General features: G+C 37.5%; 1 protein-coding gene across 2 annotated transcripts in view; it reads right to left on the reverse strand.

Annotated features, from left to right (window-relative positions):
• Positions 1 to 17,343: 17,343 nt before the first annotated feature.
• The window catches only part of LOC129491622 (uncharacterized), a 73,552-nt gene continuing 67,955 nt past the window's right edge, over positions 17,344 to 22,940 (reverse strand). The window contains exon 4 of one of the 2 annotated variants that reach the window (XM_063611213.1): positions 17,344 to 18,688. In XM_063611213.1, coding sequence (XP_063467283.1) covers positions 18,596 to 18,688 — 93 coding nt within the window. In that variant the 3' untranslated portion in view covers positions 17,344 to 18,595. Of the gene's footprint in view, positions 18,689 to 19,340; positions 22,566 to 22,940 lie in introns of those variants that run through there. The other variant, XM_063611215.1, reaches the window with a different exon arrangement.

Below are 22,940 nucleotides of genomic sequence, written 5' to 3' on the forward strand. Positions count from 1 at the left end.
CTGATTTCCTTGAGGAGTGGTTTGCAGTTCTCCTTGAAGAGGTCCTTCACATCCCTTCTTAGCTGTATTCTTAGGTATTTTATTCTCTTTGTAGCAATTGTGAATGGGAGTTCACTCATGATTTGGCTCTCTGCATGCCTATTGTTGGTGTATAGTAATACTTGTGATTTTTGCACATTGATTTTGTATCCCGAGGCTTTGCTGAAGTTGCTTATCAGCTTAAGGAGTTTTGGGGCTGAGACAATGGGATTTTCTAAATATAGAATCATGTCATCTGAAACAGAGACAATTTGACTTTTTCTTCCTGTTTGAATACCACTTATGTCTTTCTCTTGCCTGATTGCCCTGGTCAGAACTTCCAATACTATGTTGAATAGGAGAGGTGAGAGAGGGCATCCTTGTCTTGTGCCGGTTTTCAAAGGGAATGCTTTCAGCTTTTGCCATTCAGTATGATATTGACTGTGGTTTTGTCATAAATAGCTCTTACTATTTTTCGATATTTTCCATCAATATCTAGCTTATTGTGAGTTTCTAACATGAAGGGATGTTGAATTTTATCAAAGGCCTTTTCTGCATCTATTGAGATAATCATGTGGTTTTTGTCATTTGTTCTGTTTATGTGATGGATTACATTTATTGATTTGCATATGTTGAACCAGCCTTGCATCCCAGGGATGAAGCTGACTTGATTGTGGTGGATAGGCTTTTTAATGTGCTGCTGGATTCAGTTTACCAGTATTTTACTGAGAATTTTCACATCGATGTTCATCAGGAATATTGGCCTGATGTTTTCTTTTTTTATTGTGTGTCTGCCAGGTTTTGGTATCAGCATGATGCTGCCCTCATAAAATGAGTTCGGGAGGAGTCCTTCCTTTCCAATTGTTTGAAGTAGCTTCAGAAGGAATGGTACCAGCTCCTCTTTGTACCTCTGATAGAATTCGGCTGTAAATCCGTCTGGTCCTGGGCTTTTTTTTTTTTTTTTTTTTTGGTTGGTTGGTAGGCTATTAATAACTGCCTCAATTTCAGAACATGTTATTGGTCTATTCAGGGATTTGACTTCTTCCTGGCTTAGTCTTGGGAGGGTATATGTGTCCAGGAATTTTTCTATTTCTTCTAGATTTTCTAGTTTATTTACATAGAGGTGTTTATGATATTCTCTGATGACAGTTTGTATTTCTGTATGGTCAGTCGTGATATCCCCTTTATCATTTTTTATTGGGTTTATTTGATTCTTCTCTCTTTTCTTCTTTATTAGTTTAGCTAGTGCTCTATTTATTTATTTTGTTAATTTTTTCAAAAAACCAGCTCCTGGATTCACTGATTTTTTTGAAGGGTTTTTCATGTTTCTATCTCCTTCAGTTCTGCTCTGACCTTAGATATTTCTTATCTTCTACTAGTTTTGGATTTGTTTGCTCTTGCTTCTCTAGCTCTTTTAATTGTGATGTTAGGGCATTGATTTGAGATCTTTCTAGCTTTCTGATGTAGGCATTTGTGCTATAAATTTCCCTCTTAACACTGCCTTAGCTGTGTCCCAGAGATTCTGGTACATTGTCTTTTTGTTCTCATTGGTTTCAAAGAACTTCTTGATTTCTGTCTTAATTTCATTATTTACCCAGGAGTCATTCAGGAGCAGTTTGTTCAATTTCCATGTAGTTGTATGGTTTTGAGTGCGTTTCTTAGTCTTGAGTTCTAATTTGATTGCACTGTGGTCTCAGAGACTGTTACGATTTCATCTCTTTTGCATTTGCTGAGGAGTATTTTACTTCCAATTATGTGGTTGATTTTAGAATAAGTGCCATGTGGCACTGAGAGGAATGTATATGCTGTTGATTTGGGGGTGGAGAGTTCTGCAGATGTCTGTTAGGTCTACTTGATCCAGAGCTAGTTCAAATCCTAAATATCCTTGTTAATTTTCTGTCTTGTTCGTCTGGCTAATATTCACAGTGGGGTGTTAAAGTCTCCCACTATTATTATGTGGGAGTCTAAGTCTCTTTGTAGGTCTCTAAGAACTTGCTTTATGAATCTCGGTGCTCCTGTATTGGGTGCATATATATTTAGGATAGTTAGATCTTCTTGTTGCATTGATCCCTTTACCATTATGTAATGCTCTTCTTTGTCTTTTCAGATTTTTGTTGGTTTAAAGTCTTCTATGTAAGAAGACTGAACCTACAGGCTGAGCACAGTGGCTCATGCCTGTAATCCTAGCACTTTGGGAGGCTGAGGTGGGTGGATCAAGAGGTCAGCAGTTCGAGACCAGCCTGGCCAACATGGTGAAACCCCATCTCTACTAAAATACAAAAATTAGCTGGGCGCAGTGGCAGATGCCTATAATCCCAGCTACAGGCTGAGGCAAGAGAATCACTTGCCTAGATTGTGCCACTGCACTCTAGCCTGGGCGACAGAACAAGGCTCCATCTCAAAAAAAAAAAAAAAAAAAAAAAAGACGGAACCTATGATTGATTGGAATACCTGAAAGAGATGGGGAGAGAATGGAACCAAGTTGGAAAACACTCTTCAGGATACTATCCAGGAGAACTTCCCCAACCTAGCAAGACAGGCCAACATGCAAATTCAGTAACTACGGAGAACACCACTAAGATACTCCATAAGACAATAAACCCCAAGACACATAATCATCAGATTCTCCAAGGTCAAAATGAAGGAAAAAATGTTAAGGGCAGCCAGAGAGAAAGGCCAGGTCACCTACAAAGGGAAGCCCATTAGACTAATAGTGGACCTCTCAGCAGAAACCCTACAAACCAGAAGAGAGTGGGGGCCAATAGTCAACATTCTTAGAGGAAAGAATTTTCAACCCAGAAATTCATATCCAGCCAAACTAAGCTTCATAAGTGCAGGAGAAATAGAATCTCAGGTAGGAATAACTAGAAAATTTGACTAACACTAGTTTTTATGTGTTAGGTAACTTTTATAAAAATAGTTAAAATATGAATTATCAACAATGAGTATACACATATATATTTTTTAACAAAACCCAAAATACTGTTTCTCAAATTATGAATTGCATCTATTCCAGAATTAACTCTTAAATTAGCTTTATTGGTATTTTAATTTAAAATTTTGCGTATCATGTTTCTTTTCAAATGGCTTATTTATGCTTAAAAACTGATAAATTTTCTTCTTTTCTAAAGGCCTTCTAAAATTGAAATATATTTATGTTTTATTCCGTGTAGCTTCCTCACTGCTAACAAATTTTCTCCTTATAAAAAGTTTTCTATTTGAAAGTTAGATGGGAAAGCAAATGTATCTTATACTTACTTTTAAAAGAGATTTATTTTTAAATTTCACCTGAAATGTTCAAAAGTGATTATAAATGAATAAGCCAACATCGTGTCCTTTGTAGGGACATGGATGAAACTGGAAAACATCATTCTCAGTAAACTATCGCAAGGACAAAAAACCAAACACCGCATGTTCTCACTCATAGGTGGGAATTGAACAATGAGAACTCATGGACACAGGAAGGGGAACATCACGCTCCGGGGACTGTTGTGGGGTGGGGGGAGGGGGGAGGGACAGCATTAGGAGATACACCTAATGCTAAATGACGAGTTAATGGGTGCAGGAAATCAACATGGCACATGGATACATATGTAACAAACCTGCACATTGTGCACATGTACCCTAAAACCCTAAAGTATAATTAAAAAAAAAAAAAATGTTCCTTCATTTCAAAAGATAGTATTGGGTAAATAACATTATAATAATGGGAAGGAATTTAAAACTTAAAAACAAATTGATGACACTGCCAACAATCAATCACAGCAATTTTCCTTTTCCATATTCTCTTTTCAGTTCTTATCTAAATACATACATAATTGTACTTCATTTATAATCATAAAAAAATTTGCATTCTGCCTTATTCACTTTATATTCATATATGTTCACATTCATTCCATGTTGCTTCATTATAATTACCAAAATGTTTTTTTATTTAGTTTATATGTCAATACATCAGTTAATATTCATTTAAAAATAGTTTTTTCATTATTTCATGTCGTCCTGACAACATATCTGAAGAAAGGGATGTTGATGAGGTATTCTTCCTGTCCATGCTTTCCAGTGTATTAGATAAAACTTTAAAGTTGGTCTGTTCAGAGCTCACTGTCATTTTGTGAATGTTCTTTAGTAGCAGTAATGAATTCAGAAGACTTTGCCACTTCTGTTTCCTTTCAATAAACATGTACCAGTCAATTCACAAAAATATAAATAAATAATAATACTATAGAAAATAGGTTTTTAACCTTTTAAATTTCAATCCAGTGGTTGGTTGGCTGACTTTACTGGTAGCTTTTAAAGTGGCCATAAAAATTGTAATAAGAAGGAAAAGAAGAAATGAACAACAAAAATATATATTTTATTTTTATTTTTGAAAATGTTCTCAGATACATCATCACAAATGTTAGGTATATAGAGAAGATACTTTCCAACACATAATATTAGGGAATTATAACTTCCTTAAACAACTTTCTATGGCATTCTTCTTCCATAGAATATCTTAAATGTATCTTCCTATTTTTTTAATACTTCTAAACATCTCATTGCTTAAAAACTAAAACTTTTATGAAAGCCTCTTTTCTTTTTGTTTCTTTCTTTCTTTTTTTTTTTTTTTTTTGGAGACAGAGTCTCGCTCTGTTTCCCAGGCTGGAGTGCAGTGGCGCGATCAGCTCACCGCAACCTCCGCCTCCCGGGTTCAAAGGATTCTTGTGCCTCAGCCTCCCGAGTAGCTGGGACTACAGGCGCATGCCACCATACCCAGCTAATTCTTTTGTATTTTTAGTAGAGGTGGGGTTTCACCATTTAGGCCAGGCTGGTCTCAAACTCCTGACCTTGTGATCCACCCGCCTCGGCCTCCCAAAGTGCTGGGTTTACAGGCATGAGCCACCGCGCCCAGCCAAAAGCCCCTTTTCTTAAACAAAAAATGAATATGATCTTTAAAAGCTGCTTCTTTTTAAGCTTATATCAAACTTTCTATTCCATCTGGCATATTTTCTTGCTGTAAACTCAACTAAGCCCCCCAGAAAGTAATTTTTTTAATTACATCTCTCAAGCCTCCTTTCTGCCTAAGGACAGCAAATATACACTCTATTCTTGGTAGATTTTGCCAATTCAGGGTTTTCTTAGACAGTATGAGGTTTTCTCAGTTGAGTTACCATATCCCTTATCCTTCTCTAGGTTCCAAGTGACCCACCTTGTACATTGCCAATGCACTAGGCTGAGGGGCTGATCTTCAGTCGTCATCTGTTCGCTCTGTCATCCCCTGAGATGTAATTGTGCTGTCTGGTCTTCAGGCGTGACCAACCCTCCATACCTATCCTCTCAGAAGTCTGAGTTCTCATCGTGTCTCTCACTCAGAGATCATGTTGCTAACCGCTGCACACTCTCCCACCTGGGCTGCCAGCTTTCTCTTGATCTCATTTAGAGGAATATAACACATGGTCTACTAACCCCTACTGCTCTCAGTCACCATCAAACGCAACAAGGCTATTTCGGGGTCTCTCTGGCTCAATACTCTTAGAGGCTCTCTCTAGTCAAGGATTAAGCACCATTGGTGTACAAGGAATTCTGCAAGTTTGTCACTTTTCAGCTCCAAATGTGAAGGGGGACATAAGCCCTCTCTACTTTCATTTCCCTTCGTGTTTATCTGAGTTTTATTGTCCCCACTCTCCAGCACTAACTCTGAGTTAGGGAAGGAGCATGGGAAGGGTTAAAGGTCAAAGACTTTTTCTCACTCTATTGCTTTCCATTCCTACATTCTACTCCCTCTTCCAGTCCATGAAAATGTATCTAGTCTGGTCAGATGAGGAGAAAAATGGCTCTGAACAAGAAAGTACTTTTCAATTCTATAGTATAGGTTGGGTTTTAGCTTAAAATAAGAGCATACACATTTCATATGTAGTGAAATAATACATATACAAAAAAGCATATTATATTGATACATATTTAAGAGAAAAATTTTTCAAAGCAGCACAAATGCATATAAGAAACAGAATATTTTCAATAGCCTTGAATACCCCTGTGTAGAAGCTGTTTTTGATAATTAGAACAGCAGCCTCTTTTGACTAAAAATAAATTTTTCTTTTAAGATATTGATTCTGTCATAGGCTTAAAGAGACTATTTAAAATTGTCTGCTATGCATAACCAAAAAAGAGAATTTCAGACCAATATCCTTGATGAACATTGATGCAAAAATCCTCAATAAAATACTGGCAAACCGAATCCAGCAGCACATCAAAAAGCTTATCCACCATGATCAAGTGGGCTTCATCCCTGGGATGCAAGGCTGGTTCAACATATGCAAATCAATAAATGTAATCCAGCATATAAACAGAACCAAAGACAAAAACCACATGATTATCTCAATAGATGCAGAAAAGGCCTTTGACAAAATTCAACAACCCTTCATGCTAAAAACTCTCAATAAATTAGGTATTGATGGGACATTTCTCAAAATAATAAGAGCTATCTATGACAAACCCACAGCCAATATCATACTGAATGGGCAAAAACTGGAAGCATTCCCTCTGAAAACTGGCACACGACAGGGATGCCCTCTCTCACCACTCCTATTCAACACAATGCTGGAAGTTCTGGCCAGAGCAATCAGGCAGGAGAAGGAAATAAAGGGTATTCAATTAGGAAAAGAGGAAGTCAAATTGTCCCTGTTTGCAGATGACATGATTGTATATCTAGAAAACCCCATCGTCTCAGCCCAAAATCTCCTTAAGCTGATTAGCAACTTCAGCAAACTCTCAGGATACAAAACCAATGTACAAAAATCACAAGCATTCTTGTACACCAATCACAGACAAACAGAGAGCCAAATCATGAGTGAACTCCCATTCACAATTGCTTCAAAGAGAATCAAATACCTAGGAATCCAACTTACGAGGGATGTGAAGGACCTCTTCAAGGAGAACTACAAACCACTGCTCAATGAAATAAAAGAGGATACAAACAAATGGAAGAACACTCCATGCTCATCAATAGGAAGAATCAATATCGTGAAAATGGCCATACTGCCCAAGGTAATTTATAGATTCAATGCCATCCCCATCAAGCTACCAATGACTTTCTTCACAGAATTGGAAAAAACTACTTTAAAGTTCATATGGGACCAAAAAAGAGCCCGCATCGCCAAGTCAATCCTAAGCCAAAAGAACAAAGCTGGAGGCATCACGCTACCTGACTTCAAACTATACTACAAGGCTACAGTAACCAAAACAGCATGGTACTGGTACCACAACAGAGACATAGATCAATGGAACAGAACAGAGCCCTCAGAAATGATGCCGCATAGCTACAACTATCTGATCTTTGACAAACCTGACAAAAACAAGAAATGGGGAAAGGATTCCCTATTTAATAAATGGTGCTGGGAAAACTGGCTAGCCATATGTAGAAAGCTGAAACTGGATCCCTTCCTTACACCTTATACAAAAATTAATTCAAGATGGATTAAAGACTTAAATGTTAGACCTAAAACCATTAAAATCCTACAAGAAAACCTAGGCAATACCATTCAGGACATAGGCGTGGGCAAGGACTTCATGTCTAAAATACCAAAAGCAATGGCAACAAAAGCCAAAATTGACAAATGGGATCTAATTAAACTAAAGAGCTTCTGCACAGCAAAAGAAACTACCATCAGAGTGAACAGGCAACCTACACAATGGGAGAAAATTTTTGCAACCTACTCATCTGACAAAAGGCTAATATCCAGAATCTACAATGAACTCAAACAAATTTACAAGAATAAAACAAACAACCCCATCAAAAAGTGGGCGAAGGACATGAACAGACACTTCTCAAAAGAAGACATTTATGCAGCCAAAAAACACATGAAGAAATGCTCATCATCACTGGCCATCAGAGAAATGCAAATCAAAACCACAGTGAGATACCATCTCACACCAGTTAGAATGGCCATCATTAAAAAATCAGGAAACAACAGGTGCTGGAGAGGATGTGGAGAAATAGGAACACTTTTACACTGTTGGTGGGACTGTAAACTAGTTCAACCATTGTGGAAGTCAGTGTGGCGATTCCTCAGGGATCTAGAACTAGAAATACCATTTGACCCAGCCATCCCATTACTGGGTATATACCCAAAGGACTATAAATCATGCTGCTATAAAGACACATGCACGCGTTATGTTTATTGCGGCACTATTCACAATAGCAAAGACTTGGAACCAAGCCAAATGTCCAACAACGATAGACTGGATTAAGAAAATGTGGCACATATACACCATGGAATACTATGCAGCCATAAAAAATGATGAGTTCATATCCTTTGTAGGGACATGGATGAAACTGGAAAACATCATTCTCAGTAAACTATCGCAAGGCCAAAAAACCAAACACCGCATGTTCTCACTCATAGGTGGGAACTGAACAATGAGAAATCATGGACACAGGAAGGGGAACATCACACTCCAGGGACTGTTGTGGGGTGGGGGGAGGGGGAGGGACAGCATTAGGAGATATACCTAATGCTAAATGACGAGTTAATGGGTGCAGCAAACCAACACGGCACATGGATACATATGTAACAGACCTGCAGATTGTGCACATGTACCCTAAAACCTAAAGTATAATAATAATAAAAAAAAGAATCACTTTTATATCATCTTGTACACAAAACCAAGGTGAAAAAATAAATGAAGGATATTTGTGTATCTATAGATTGAATTATGATAAATTTATCATTATTCAATTTTTCATCTACAAAAGCAGCAATTTTTAAATAGTTCAATCTAGTAGAAGGATGCAGTTAAAAAGAATAGAAAAATATCACCCAAATACTTGCCACATAAAATCTCACACTTATTTATTACACTATCATTGGGGCTTATCCCACGGCAAGCTGCACTGAGGAAACTACGCAAACATATACCAATGGGTATAGAGGAGGACGTTTTACAGCACATACCCACCCCTAAGAAATTGATTTAATAGGTTTACAATATCATTTAGTCAATATGTTTTCCAAAAATTTTAAGCGCTATCCTAGACTCAATAGTGAGTTGATCAGATTGAAAAAGTACCTTCCTGTAAGTTCTTACATGGTGAGATTTTTTAAGGTTTTTTTCAATGGACAAAATATTTCATGGGTATAAATATCCATGAAATATTGAGACATTAATTTTTACACACAATGTGCAAACATAATTTGAACAAAATACTTTATAATGTTGGGAGTGCTTTTTAAGTAAAATTAAGTTTCCCAAAAAAATAAGACTTTACCTGCACTGGAGATCTAGTTAATGCTATCTGTTCAGAGAATTTCATCTGTTCAGACACTGACTGCTAGAAAACTAAAAAAACATATTTTCTGATAAATATTTGATTGTTTGCAGGTAAAAATAATATAGGTATTAATATAGGTCTCTCAAATTAATATTTAGTACAGTCATTTCAATGTATGCTGATTTTTCTTTATATATTAGAAACATCTTATACACACACATACATACATACAAGCATATACAAAGTATTACAGATGGGAATTTAGTATATAAAATATTAAAATGTGTTTATTATATTAATATGAAATATATAAATGAAATATAAAAATACTTTTATGGGCTCAATTGCGTTTTCTCAAATTCTTATATTGAAATCCTAATCCCTAGTACCTCAGAATGTAACTTTATTTGAAGAGAAGTAAATAGAAGGAAGTTAAAATATGGTTATTAGGGTAAGCCATAATCCAATATGACTGTTGTCCTTAAAAGAGGAGGAAATTAGGACACAGATATGTGCAGAGGAAAGATCATGTGAAAATACAGGGAAAAGATGATCTAAAAGCCAAGGAGAGAAGCCTTAGAAAAAAACCAAAACTGCTAACACTTTAACTTCAGACTTCTATCCTCTAGAACTGTGAGAAAATAAATGTCTGCTGTTAAAGCCAGCCACTCAGTCCATGTACTTTGTTATGGCAGCCCTAGGAAGCTAATATAAAATGCATATAGTATAAAGCATATAAAACAAAATTAATTTTTTATAGTTTTTGCATTTTTACTTTTATTAGTAATCTTGTTCATCATTGTACTCCCCTTGACTGGAATAATAGTTTACACATAGAAAATGTTCAACAAACATCCCAGATTTAGGATGTAAAAAGTACTTCAATTATTAAGATCCATAAATATAATGTATAATTTTATTTTCCAATTACTCCTGAATCTCATGAAAAGTAGCAATGCTACTACTTTCTGAGAAATTAATAAAATCAGTATTTCTGGAGTGTATTATTTAGTGAGAGATCAAAGTTTTCTCTATTAATTCTAAACTTTCTAAATCAGAAGACTTTAAAATTGCCTATTTAGCATAAAACCTAGAAAAACTATTGATAGCATAGTTTTCCTCTGCCTATGAAAGAATTATTTCCTGAAAAATCTCTCCTAGGGTAAATTGCTTGACCTAATTCTATTGATCTCAATGGGAAAAGATTTTAAGCATCCCCAAGCTCTCAAATTTATATTCATTTATGCTTGAACAATATCACATTCCTGTAACAAAGAGATGATTACATAGTTAAAATTAGTTAAAACAATTTTTCTTTTATTAAGTAATTTATGACTTCTTATACGATCTCATTAGGCTATTCTATAGTTTAACAATCAAAACAGTATATACATATGATATTTAATGTTTATATAATTCAAATTTCAATGCACAAAAAAGAAAGAAAAGAACAAGTGGAGAAATGCAAGTGATAGCTCACCCAACAGTTGATATCATGGCATGATACAATTGACTATCACTGCCATAAGCTATCAACCCAATAACTAAAAGAAAGAACACAACACTAGATTAGCTGAACCAACTATAAAACTGCAAAAATGACCACATAGTAGATCTCTCCTGAAAGCTCTGGAAGGAAAAATTCAAATCAGTCTTTGAAAAAGCAAAGAAATGCCTTATACGTTAAAGTGAGGGTTTTTAATGAAATGCCGCATAAAGTTGACTACTCAGAACTTTAGTAGGTATACTTAAGGGTATGACTACCATTTGTTTTAAAATATAGTCATCATTTTCCAAATAAAATGTCTTGTCTATCCTGGCAAACTCCATCTCATGAATGGAATAGGTATGAAAAACATTTTTAAAAACATACTTACTCAAAACCATGATTGGTTAAACTAAAAATTTAAATTATATAGAAGTAATAGAAAAAATAATAGCAAATACATTAGTATACAAGGACGATGGCCCTGACCCACTACAAAGAGTTCTACAAGAAAAATGAAGCTTGGCCTAGTACCCATTTGTGAGTGGCTAGCCTACACAGAGTATAGATTGTTATCAAACACACCTTTTTCATGCAACTTAATCCTGAGACAAGACATGGCTTCATTTATGTCATGCTTTAAGCAACTGAACTAATGAATCATTCTTTGCTAAATTCCAAAGGACATTTTTTAAAGCACATTATTGCCCACAGTGGGCTTTCTTAATCAAGAACCATTCTTCGGTTCTATAAACCTGTGTTATATTATCAAACTGTTTCTTAAATTATTCCAAAGAGTGTAAGACTTTGACCACCCACAATTCTCTGAAAATAAGCATTTTCTAAATTGGCAAATTTTCTGAGTAGTTTATCTTTTAAATAAAATATAAAAGTTCTTTTTAAAATTATTGATATGGTTCGGCTTCATGTCCCCACTCAAATATCATGTTGAATTGTAATCTCCAGTGTTTGGGGGGGACCTGGTTGGAGGACATTGGCTCATGGGGGTGGTTTCTCCTTGCTGTTCTCACGATAGTGAGTGAGTTCTTACAAGATCTGATGGTTTAAGAGTATGTGGACATCCCTCTTTGTTCTCTCTGTCTCCTGTCGCTTTGGGAAGAAGGTGCTTGCTTCCTCTTCACCTTCTGCCATGATTGTAAGTTCCCTGAGGCCTCCCAGTCATGCTCCCTATTAAGCCTGCAGAACTGTGAATCAACAAAACCTCTTTTCTTCATACATTATCCAGTCTCATGTAGTTCTTTATGGCAGTGTGACAGCAGACTAATACAATTATATCTTAAATCTTTCTCAAATTTACCACTGACTTTTCTGACATTACTAAGGGTATATAGTGGATATTGTGGTGACCTTCAGGCATTTTGGAAAATGTACGGTTATTGCCACCATCACCAAATGACCCCAATATTTGGTTTTTTGAGTTCTCATATTTATTCTTTATATTTTATTTATTTGTCATTCCTCAATATCAATCAGTTCAATGATCCTTTCTATGGTCTTTCTTCTATCTTCTTCTAGTTCATTTTAAGTATTTTGCAGTAATTTATATATATAAATTAGAAAAATTGGCTGGGTGCAGTGGCTCATGCCTACAATCCCAATATTTTGAAAGGCTGAAGTTGGAGGGTCACTTGAAGCCAGGAGTTTAAGACCAGCCTAGGCAACAAAGTGAGACCCAATCTCTATAAAAAAATAAAAATAAAAATTAGTCAGGTACAGTGGCATGCACCTGTAGTCTTAACGACTCAGGAGGCTAAGGGGGGAGGATTGCCAGAGCCCAGGAGTTTAGGGCCTCAGTGAGGTCTAATCACAACATTGCACTCGAGCCTGAGCAACAGAGTGAGACACTGTCTCTAAAAGTTAAAAAATTAAAAAATAAATTAGAAAAATAGCCTTTGAACGAGAATATGTTGGGCCTTCTTATTTAATTATGTAAGTTTCAGTGTATTGATTTTATATATATCTCTCTCTCTCTTTTGGCTACACAGACGCCCTTGTTTCCTGATTCTTGGCTTTATTCTTAGAGAAGGAATATTCATACAGAAAATGTTGCCAAGTCTCCTGAATGATGTGGAGAACTGTACCTGCTGGTATTTCAAAATGTTTTTCTATAAAACCAAGAATATACTAAAAGGATTTTTAAAGTATTTTTCAAATTCAGTCTTATGCTTAAAGTTAGAAATCTTTATTATTAAATAATACAACTATATATTAGACACTGTCTGAATACTTCATGAGAGTTTAATTATTAGCAAATTAAAGAAATCCACTACCAATAAGGCACATGAGATAAACTTCCACAAAAATATCCATGGACTGATTGTTCTTTTTTTTTTTTTGAGACAGAGACAGAGACGGAGTCTCACTCTGTCACCCAGGCTAGACTACAGTGGTGCAATCTTGGCTCACTGCAACCTCTACCTTCTAAGCTCAACCAATTCTCCTGCCTCAGCCTCCTGAGTAGCTGGGACTACAGGTGTGTGCCACCATGCCTGGCTCATTTTTTGTATTTTTAGTAGAGATGGGGTTTCACCATGTTGGCCATGCTGGCTTTGAACTCTTGACCTCAAGTAATCCGCCTGCTTCGGCCTCCCAACGTGCTGGGATTACAGGCATGAGCCATCTACCTGCCCAGCCTAATTGTTCTTATGTTCTAATCTCTGTCAGAGGAAAAATCACTATAATTTTCTAATAGTTATTTTTTATAGTTGGGCACTAATTTTAAATCATTAGTGCTAAAATATTCCATCTTGTTGGCCAATGCAGTTAATAGCCTGGACTACTTGGGGAGTGTATCAGGATTGATTCAGTTCCAGACATGGAAAATGTCTTCGAAACTTCAAAGTAGGCAGGCTATTAGTACACTAGACCCAAATAGACTTTATTTAGTGTAGTTCTAAATTCACGTTGCCAATTTAGATCAAATATACCCAGTATGAGTCCTGAACTTCAGCCGTGCGCTCTCTGCATCACATTCTTTCTTTGACACTACTTGAATGAATTCCAAATCAGTTTCTCCACTTTAGATAGTTTTGTACAACTATTTCCACTTTAGCTAATTTGTAGTTTTGCATTCTTGTCCTCTGCTAATATGGAAGCTCTTCATAGAAACTTATTAGCCCTTTTGACTGGGCTACCAATAACTAAGCTAATTCTTGCCACCTCCTCCATTAAATGGTTGGGGTCTTCAGCACACAGGATTGAGCACCTGGAATCAAACACTACTGTGTTGATTGATGACCAGTTCTGAGGTTGGAATACACCTGTGTGACGGTTAATTTCACGCATCAACTTGCCTGCCCGTGGAATGAATGCCTAGATATCTTGTTAAACATTATTTCTGGGTATATTTGTGAGGTCGCTTGCAAAACAGATTAACATTTGAACGGGTGGACTCGGTAAAGCTGATTGTCCTCCCCAACATGGTTATGTGTCTTCCAATCTATTGAGGACCTGAGTAGAACCAAAAGGCCAAAGAAGGTTAAATTATCTCTCTGCCTGTTTGGGATGGGACATTGGTTTTCTTCTGCCCCCAGGCTGGGACTTACATCATCACCTCTCCTGTTCTCAAGTCTTTGGACTCAGGCTGGAACTACACTGGGTCTCCAGCTTGCAGGTGGCAAATCAGCAAATCACAGGACTTCGCAGGCTCCATAATCCTGTGAGCAAATTCCTCATAATAAATATATATTTTACACTTTGGGAGACCAGGACAGGTGGATCACTTGAGGCCAGGAGTTTGAGACCAGCCTGGCTAACATAAAAAAACCCTGTCTCCACCTTAAAAAAAATACAAAAATTAGCCAAGTGTGGTGGCGGGTGCCTGGAGTCCCAGCTACTCAGAAGGCTGAGGCACAAGAATCACTTGAACCAGGGGAGGTGGAGGTTGCAGTAAGCAGAGATTGTGCCACTGTACTTCAGCCTGGTGACAGAGCAAGACTCTGTCTCAAAATAAATATATATATATGCATAAATATATATATTTAACATATATTTATACATATGCACATACACTATTGGCTTTCTTTTTTTTTTTTGGAAACAGGGTCTTGCTCTGTTGCCCACACTGAGTGCAGTGGTGCAATCATAGCTCACTGAAGCCTCCATCAACCTCCCAGGCTCCAGTGATCCTCCTGCCTCAGCCTCCTGAGTAGCAAGGACAACATGTGCCACCACACCTGGATAATTTTTTATTTTTGGTAGAGATGGGGTCTCACTATGTTGCCCAGGCTGGTCTGGAACTCCTGGATGCAAACAATCCTCCCACCTCAGCCTCCCAAAGTGCTGGAATCACAGGCATGAGACACTACGCCTTGGCTGGTTCTATTTCTCTAGGGAACACTAATTAATACAAACTGCCGAAGTGGACTGCCAATAACCATCAAGCCCAAATTTGTTATGGCCTTTCAGAAACCCCATTGGCCTCATATATTCCTAGGAGGCCAATTGCACATACAACTTGACCCATTCTCCTATCACCTTTCAAATGTGTCTCAGCTTCCTTTCATTTCCCAGGAACCTGAGACCCTGAAGCCACAGTATTACTCATTCCTGGCTTGAGTGAGTTATAATCAAAATTAAGAGTGAAAAGTTTTGGGTTAAACAGTTTGTGCTTTGGTAGTATAAATGGTCTTTATGAGGGACACATAATCACAGTTTTGTTTTCTAAAATTTGTCCGATAGTACTGTGTAAAATGAATCAGAAGGGAGACAGTCTTCAGGTAGAGGAATCAGTTAGGAAGCAATTACAATGGTCCAAGTGTGAGGAACTGAAAACCTGCACTGTCATAGAGAAAATAATATTAGAAAGAGGGGGCATATGTCAGAGATGATATTTACAGAATTCACAGAACTTATCTACTTGGATATGAGTCACAACTGTGAGAGGAATCAAATACAGAATCTCAGTCTGAGTAACTAGAGGGATGATAACCTCATAAAGAAAAGCAGACAACGGAGAAGGCGTGTGCGACAGAGGGTGATCACTTAGCAAGCACTGAGAAATAAAGAATTGGTCATCTGGAGAAAGCTCACATCTAAAACCCTAAAAACAGTGTCCATTCCCAAAGGCTGATAATGAAATCCTGAAAAAGGATATGATTACAAAGAATACATGAAAATGAGAAGGGAGAGGGTCAAAGGCAGAATGTCAGGGAATATTTTCACTTATTAAAAGAAAAAGGAGTCAGAATTTCAGATGATAAAACAAAAAAAGATAAATAAAAATAGTTTTATAAACATTCAGTAAGGAAGCATGATTTCTCATTCCAGGAAAATGGGATAAATGTGTTTGTCCTTATTCCTCCCACTAAATACAACTAAGAACCCTAGCCACTAATTACAAGACAAACAGAAGCAGCCAGGCTGGCTAGTGACTTCAGAGTTTAATAACATGGTAGTTGGGTTCTATGACTTTTCTTTTTACTTCATATATTCCAAAATTGGAGCTAAAGAAGCCAGCACCCCCCAAACTCCCAAGGGTACAGGAAGAAAAAAGAAGTCCAGAAAAAGCCCCCTCTTTCTGGCCAAAAGACCAAGAAAGGATCAGCCTAGCAAGAAAAAATTCTTTTAGACAATAACGGCTCTACTCCAGCCAAAACAGCATTGAAACTATTGCCTCACCAGCACCCATGCTGGCAAAGGCTGAGTTGGAACCCTATATTTTCACCATTTCTAGCCTCTAACAAATTATGTACAGGATTTGTATGCTGAAAACTGCACAACACTTATACTTCAACAAAATTAAAAACTTCTGCTCTGTGAAATACCCTGTTAAGAGGATGAAAAGACAAGCCACAGACTGGGGAAAAATATTTGCACATCACATAACAAAGCACTAGTGTCTAGATTGCCCTGGCTGGAGTGCAGTGGCACAATCTCGGCTCACTGCAAGCTCCACCTCCCGGGTTCATGCCATTCTCCTGCCTCAGCCTCCCGAGTAGCTGGGACTACAGGTGCCTGCCACCACGCCCGGCTAATTTTTTGTATTTTTTGTACAGACAGGGTTTCACCATGTTAACCATGGATGGTCTTGATCTCCTGACCTCGTGATCCGCCGGCCTCGGCCTCCCAAAGTGCTGGGATTACAGGCGTGAGCCACTGTGCCCAGCCTAAGAACTCTGAAAACAGTGGCACAATCCTGGGTCACTGCAACCTCCGCCTCCTGGGTTCAGGTGATTCTCCTGCCTCGCCTACAGAGTAGCTGGGATTACAGGCACCCGCCACCAGGCCCAGCTAAATTTTGTATTTTTAGTGGACACAGGGTTTCACCGTGTTGGCCAGGCTTGTCTCAAACTCTTGACCTTAACTGATCCACCCGCCTTGGCCTCCCAAAGTGCTGAGATTACAGGCCCGAGCCACTGCGCCCAGCCTATGAGATTTTACTGAAGCTCATAATGTGGCAAAAAAATTACTAAGGAACAGGAAGAGGCATTCAAAATATTAATAGCTCTTTTTTAAAAAAAGACAGAGAGATAGCTACCAAGTGTGCCAGTCTCATTTCTATTTAAAATTTAAGCTTAAGGATTTCAAAAAAAATGTTTCAAACCAATATTTTTTTTTCGTTTTTGTACCTTCAACATACTTGTCTCTTACGCAGAATTTCTGAAGAAATGGAAGAATGCTACATGTTCTGAGTAAGAAAATAATAGTTACCGTTTGTGTTTAATGAAAGCTAAATTGTGCAAATTCAAAAACCATGTAATTGCCATATATAAGTGCCATATAAGTGCTGCAGAAAATAAGTCTATAAATTCTGTCATGGTTGTTATTGGGTCTATTAACTACCACCTAAATATTTATTTTTCTATATTTTCCCATCATATACAGTTTCCAGAAGAAATGCTTTTTTAACTATAGGAAAGATACATTTATTGTAAAAACAAGAAACTTGAAATAAATTCCAGAAGAAAAAAGTGAATTCATTAATAATGAATGAGTTAATATTATTAGGTGATGGGTAATTTGTATCAGAAACTACTATGTGCAAACTGGCAAGGAAATATGAAGCTAAGCGATAATCTGAAAAGCAGGAGATAAGAAGGAAAGCTTACTGGAAAAGATGCCTCAAGATAGGTCTTAAAAAAAGCAATGGGCATGAACTTGAAGGAACCCACAGTCTTCTCTGCTGAATGAAACATCAGAACTGTGCCATCAAAGTGCAGACCCTTAGAAGGTTTCTAGGGGCCTGGAAGAACCAAGCTGGAAACTTTCCAAACTGAAAGTGCTAATCCTAAATATTAAACCCCTGTTAGTGTGTGTTCAAAAGAGCCCCTTAGAAACACATAAGACATGTTATAACATACATTATCCATTCCTCACTATATCAACATGATTGCTACATGTCTTCTTCTCTCTTCATCACGACAGTCTTTTGTACTGCTTCCAAAGCTTAAAATAAAAAAAGGCTTGTGTTGTAGAAGCATATATAATATCCAAATAAAAATAGTCCTGATTTTTCATATTTCTTATAATCTGTATAAAGGTTTAAAAAAAATGAAGTACAGTTCTACCTTAAGAACTACTGTCTGTGTATACAACTCATTATAAGTTAACTTCAATTAATTTATAAAGATTTGGTTTTATTTAATAAAATCTTTAGCATTATATCTTCAGAGTCAAAATGGTAAACATCGAAGATATGTACTGTGAAAGACTAACCTACATGACTTTAAGAAATAACAAATGATATATAATGTGTACCCACAGAGATAAATTTCAGTCTATTTAGTAACATAAAGAAAAGCATTTTTTTGAGCCCAAATATGCAGCCAGGGGGACTAATCAAAACCTGCAGTGAGGCCAGGTATGGTGGTTCATGCCTATAATCCCAGCACTGTGGGAGGCCAAGACAGGAAGATCTCTTGAAGCCAGGAGTTCAAGACCAGCCAGGGCATCATAGCGAAACCCCATCTCTACAAAAACAAACAAACAAACAACCTGCAGTAAGTAAAGAATTCAAATTTTGTTCAACCACAATCCAGGTCTATGCTCTGCTCATTTATTTTTAATGTAGACCAGTCCTATTAGAGCTTTTTTGGAAAAAGTATTATAAATAAACTGCCATGGTGGAAGATGTTTTCTGTGTCATAAAACAATTTACAGTTGTTACCTTGTTCGGTAAGTCCATGTACGTAAGTTTCAACATTTTCAGAAATCTACCACATGAACATTTTAAATATCGCCTAAAGCGCATTCCATAAGAGAATACAGCTCAATTCTTCTAAATTTGTATTGGTAGGCTCAAAGCAAAACTATCTAAAAAATAAAACTCATCCGCTAATTTAGCATTTGGACCCACGTAAAGTAATGAAGGTGAAGTCATTACTTCACCTAAGTAGAGTTAAAGCCTGTGGTCTAGATAGAATTTATAGTGTAATTTAATGTATAGCTCCTGGAAAATCTTTCCTTATACTTCAAAATTACACAGTTTAGATTTGATTATCCTTATCTGTTTCAGATTTCTTCTTTTAAGGTTAGAAATATTCACTGGAAATCAGGCTTTTTGATGAGCCCTCCTTCTTACCAGTGCATCCAAAGTTGCATTTTTCACTTCCTAACCTTGGCAAATATGAACAGTGGTCATGGACCTGCTATACTGAAGATCCAAAAGGCCCATTTAGAAAGTGTCTAAGATTTTTTCTAATCTAATGTTCAACAGCCAGTGAATTTTGCCCATTTTACCCCTAAGAGAAATCTTGACTCCCTTCCGCCCTTCCAAAAGAATTTTTGTTATCAGCTATGCCAATTCCCCCTGTCACTCCTCTATGCCAAATGACTTTTCCTGGTGTTTTCAACTGTCTATGCATACTTCTTCCATATTATTGTGAGCCCAAAAGTATCTGAAACAGGTCTCAATCAATTTAGAAAGTTTATTTTGCGAAGGTGAAACAGCTTCAGTAGGTCCTGATAACATGTGTTAAAGGTGGTCAGAGTACAGTTTGCTTTTATACATTTTAGGAAGACATAACACATCAATCAGTACATGTAAGAGTTACATTGGTTTGATCAGGAAAGGCAGGACAACTGGAAGCAGGGCTTCCAGGTCACAAGCAGATTTAAAATTTTTCTGATTGGCAATTGGTTTAAAGAGTTATTATCAATAGAAAGGAATATCTGGGTTACGATAAGGGGAAACCAAGGTGTTATCATGCAGATGAGGCCTCCAAACAGCAGACTTCAGAGAGAAAAGATTGCTTCTTATTAGACTTAAGGTCTGTGTTGATCCTAATGCTGGTTGGCTTTTCTGGAATTCCAAAAGGAAGGAGGGTACAATGAGACACATCTGACCCCCACTTCCAATCATGGCCTTGAACTAGTCTTGCAGGTTAATTTTCGAATGATCTTGCCGAGAGGAGGGGTCCATTCAGATGGTTAGGGGGACTTAGAATTTTATTTTTGGTTTACAGCACTTTTACACTGATTTTAACTTATACACATTTTTTTTTAATCTCTTCCATTAGACTCCAAGTTCAGTGAGGGCTGGGTCCACCAATGGTCCATGAAGAATATCTATTTTTTGATTCTTGCCCCACAGGAGAAGACCAATGCACATTTGCTGAGCTGTTTTTCAAAACTGCTTTGTCTTATTATCCTTTGATGGAATTTCTTCTCAGTAGGCATGTGCCATTGTTTTTTGTCACTTCCTTTATATAGGACATTGTAAACAGAGTATCTTAGGTTACAATGTTGACTCCTTAACTCAGAGGTAAATCTACCGGAATATCCAGACTCTGAGGGTGTGCCAAGGGGCTTAAAAGGAAGGAAACAAAAACAGCCACAGCAGCGACTTTGCCAAAAGGGGTGATGGCTTAAGTCACTTCCCCAGTCATTATAACCTGTCTTCCACCTACCCAAGGGGTCTGGGATAATACAACTATTAAAAGTAAATTATGGCCGGGCACGGTGGCTCACGCCTGTAATCCCAGTACTTTGGGAGGCCAAGGTGGGTGGATCACGAAGTCAGGAGTTTGAGCCCAGCCTGGCCAACATGGTGAAACCCCATCTCTACTAAAAATGCAAAAAGTAGCCCAACGTGGTGGCACACGCCTGTAATCCCAGCTACTCAGGAGACTGAGGCAGGAGAATCACTTGAACCCAGGAGGCAGAGGTTGCAGTGAGCAGAGATTGCACCATTGCACTCCAGCCTGGGTGACAGAGCGAGTCTCCATCTCAAAAAGAAAAAAAAAAAAAGTAAATTATAAGTCATTTCTTCTCTTTAGCAAGACATACATCAATAAAGAAAAATCTCAAAGTAAGAAGAAACTTCCATAAACATTATAGGGTTTCTAAATAATTAGTTCCAAAGCTATAGGAATTAACATTTTTGTCCAGTCTAGATAAAAGTTTAATTATTCCTAAATAATCTTAATATGGTTTGATATATTTGCCAAGCCACAAAACTAAAAACTGAGCCCTAGAAGTATCATGTCAAATAAAAAACAGCCTTTGGAAGGCACCTGTGAAAGATTAGATGAAAAAATGCCAGCTTTCAATTTAAGTAGGCGTGACTCATATCAACTCACAACCCCGATGACTACTTAGCCCTCACTGCTAAATTACTTTGGCTTTTTTGTTCAGACAAGTCGACTTTCTGGTAAATGGTTCTTTTGTCTCCCTGATTTGTTGTGCAATCTAATAAGAGTGTGTTATTGTAATCAGCATGTAGAACTGAATGTTCTTTTCTTTCTTGGATTTATAGAAATCCAGAAACCTAATAAAAATGAAACTACAGTGACATAGTATTTAATTCATGCAACTGCTGGTGATTTATTTTTGAAGAGGAACTCTTAAGTAGATATGGTAAGTAGGTTTATGGTCTTCTGGATTTGAAATTTGAAGCATCGCTCATTTGTTCACCCTCTCCTCGCACATTTATCACATGAAATGAACAGGTTTGCAATTCTGCAGATTCTACTCATACCTCATATGGGATTAGAACAGGTTTGAAATTCTGCAGAGATATGGGATCTAATAATTTGTCTATCAGGGATCTACTAATTTAAATTTAATTCAGTAATGAAGGAAACTTTAATATTGTCTACTAATCAATGGATAGACAAATTATTTCAGGAAATAGTTACTCCAGTAAATAATTCCATTCTGTAATATTCCCTGAAATAATTTGTCTATCCAGGGATTAGCAGACAATGTTAAAGTTTGCTTCATTACTGAATTAAATTTCTTTTGACCCAAAATGAATGGAAAATGGGATGGCATGCTTAACCAAATGTTTTGAATAACTGAAACTTAACACACAAAGAGTATTCATTTTTAAAGAGTTAAAATATCATAAAATACACTTGACACAATAAAACACATTAAATACAACAATGTATGTACTGTCTCGTCGTTATTAATGTTATGTGTGAAGATACATAATTATTCAAGTGTCTTAGCTTGGTTTCTCAAAAAGCAGATCTTGAAACAAAAGCTTGCATGCAGTAGTTGACTTGAAAGTGAGTTGGCCATCACTAGGGGCAACCCTAGCTCCACCCTCTGGGACCTAATTAGTTGTATTTCAGGACTGTATCCGCTAGGACTAAAGAGGGAAGCTTATGTCCATCAGCTCCCATTTTACATTGGTCACTGTCTATCCTGGCATTAACTCCTGCATTTCCAAATTGTCCATCTGGGAGTGTCCAGCAGGTTTCTTCTGGCAGAAAGTGAGAAGTCTGGCCGGGCCCAGTGGCTCACGCCTGTAATCCCAGCACTTTGGGAGGCCAAGGTGGGCGAATCACGAGGTCAGGAGATCGAGACCATCCTGGATAACACGGTGAAACCCCGTTTCTACTAAAAATACAAAAAAAAAAAAAAAAATTAGCCGGGCGTGGTGGCGGGTGCCTGTAGTCCCAGTTACTCAGGAGGCTGAGGCAGGAGAATGGCGTGAACCCGGGAGGTGGAGCTTGCAGCGAGCCGAGATTGCGCCACTGCACTCCAGCCTGGGTGACAGAGCGAGACTCCGTCTCAAAAAAAAAAAAAAAAAGAAGAAAAGAAAGTGAGAAGGCTTAGGTGCTGACTTAGCAGGGCACCTATCAAGTTACCTTTGAGCAAAGCAGATCCAAATTTATGTGGTCACCACAACTGCAGTTGAAATAAGAGATAAGGGCCGGACGCAGTGGCTCATGCCTGTAACCCCAACATTTTGGGAGGTCGAGGCAGGAGGGT

This window comes from Symphalangus syndactylus, chromosome 10, assembly GCF_028878055.3.
Source record: "Symphalangus syndactylus isolate Jambi chromosome 10, NHGRI_mSymSyn1-v2.1_pri, whole genome shotgun sequence".
Lineage (NCBI taxonomy): Eukaryota > Metazoa > Chordata > Mammalia > Primates > Hylobatidae > Symphalangus > Symphalangus syndactylus.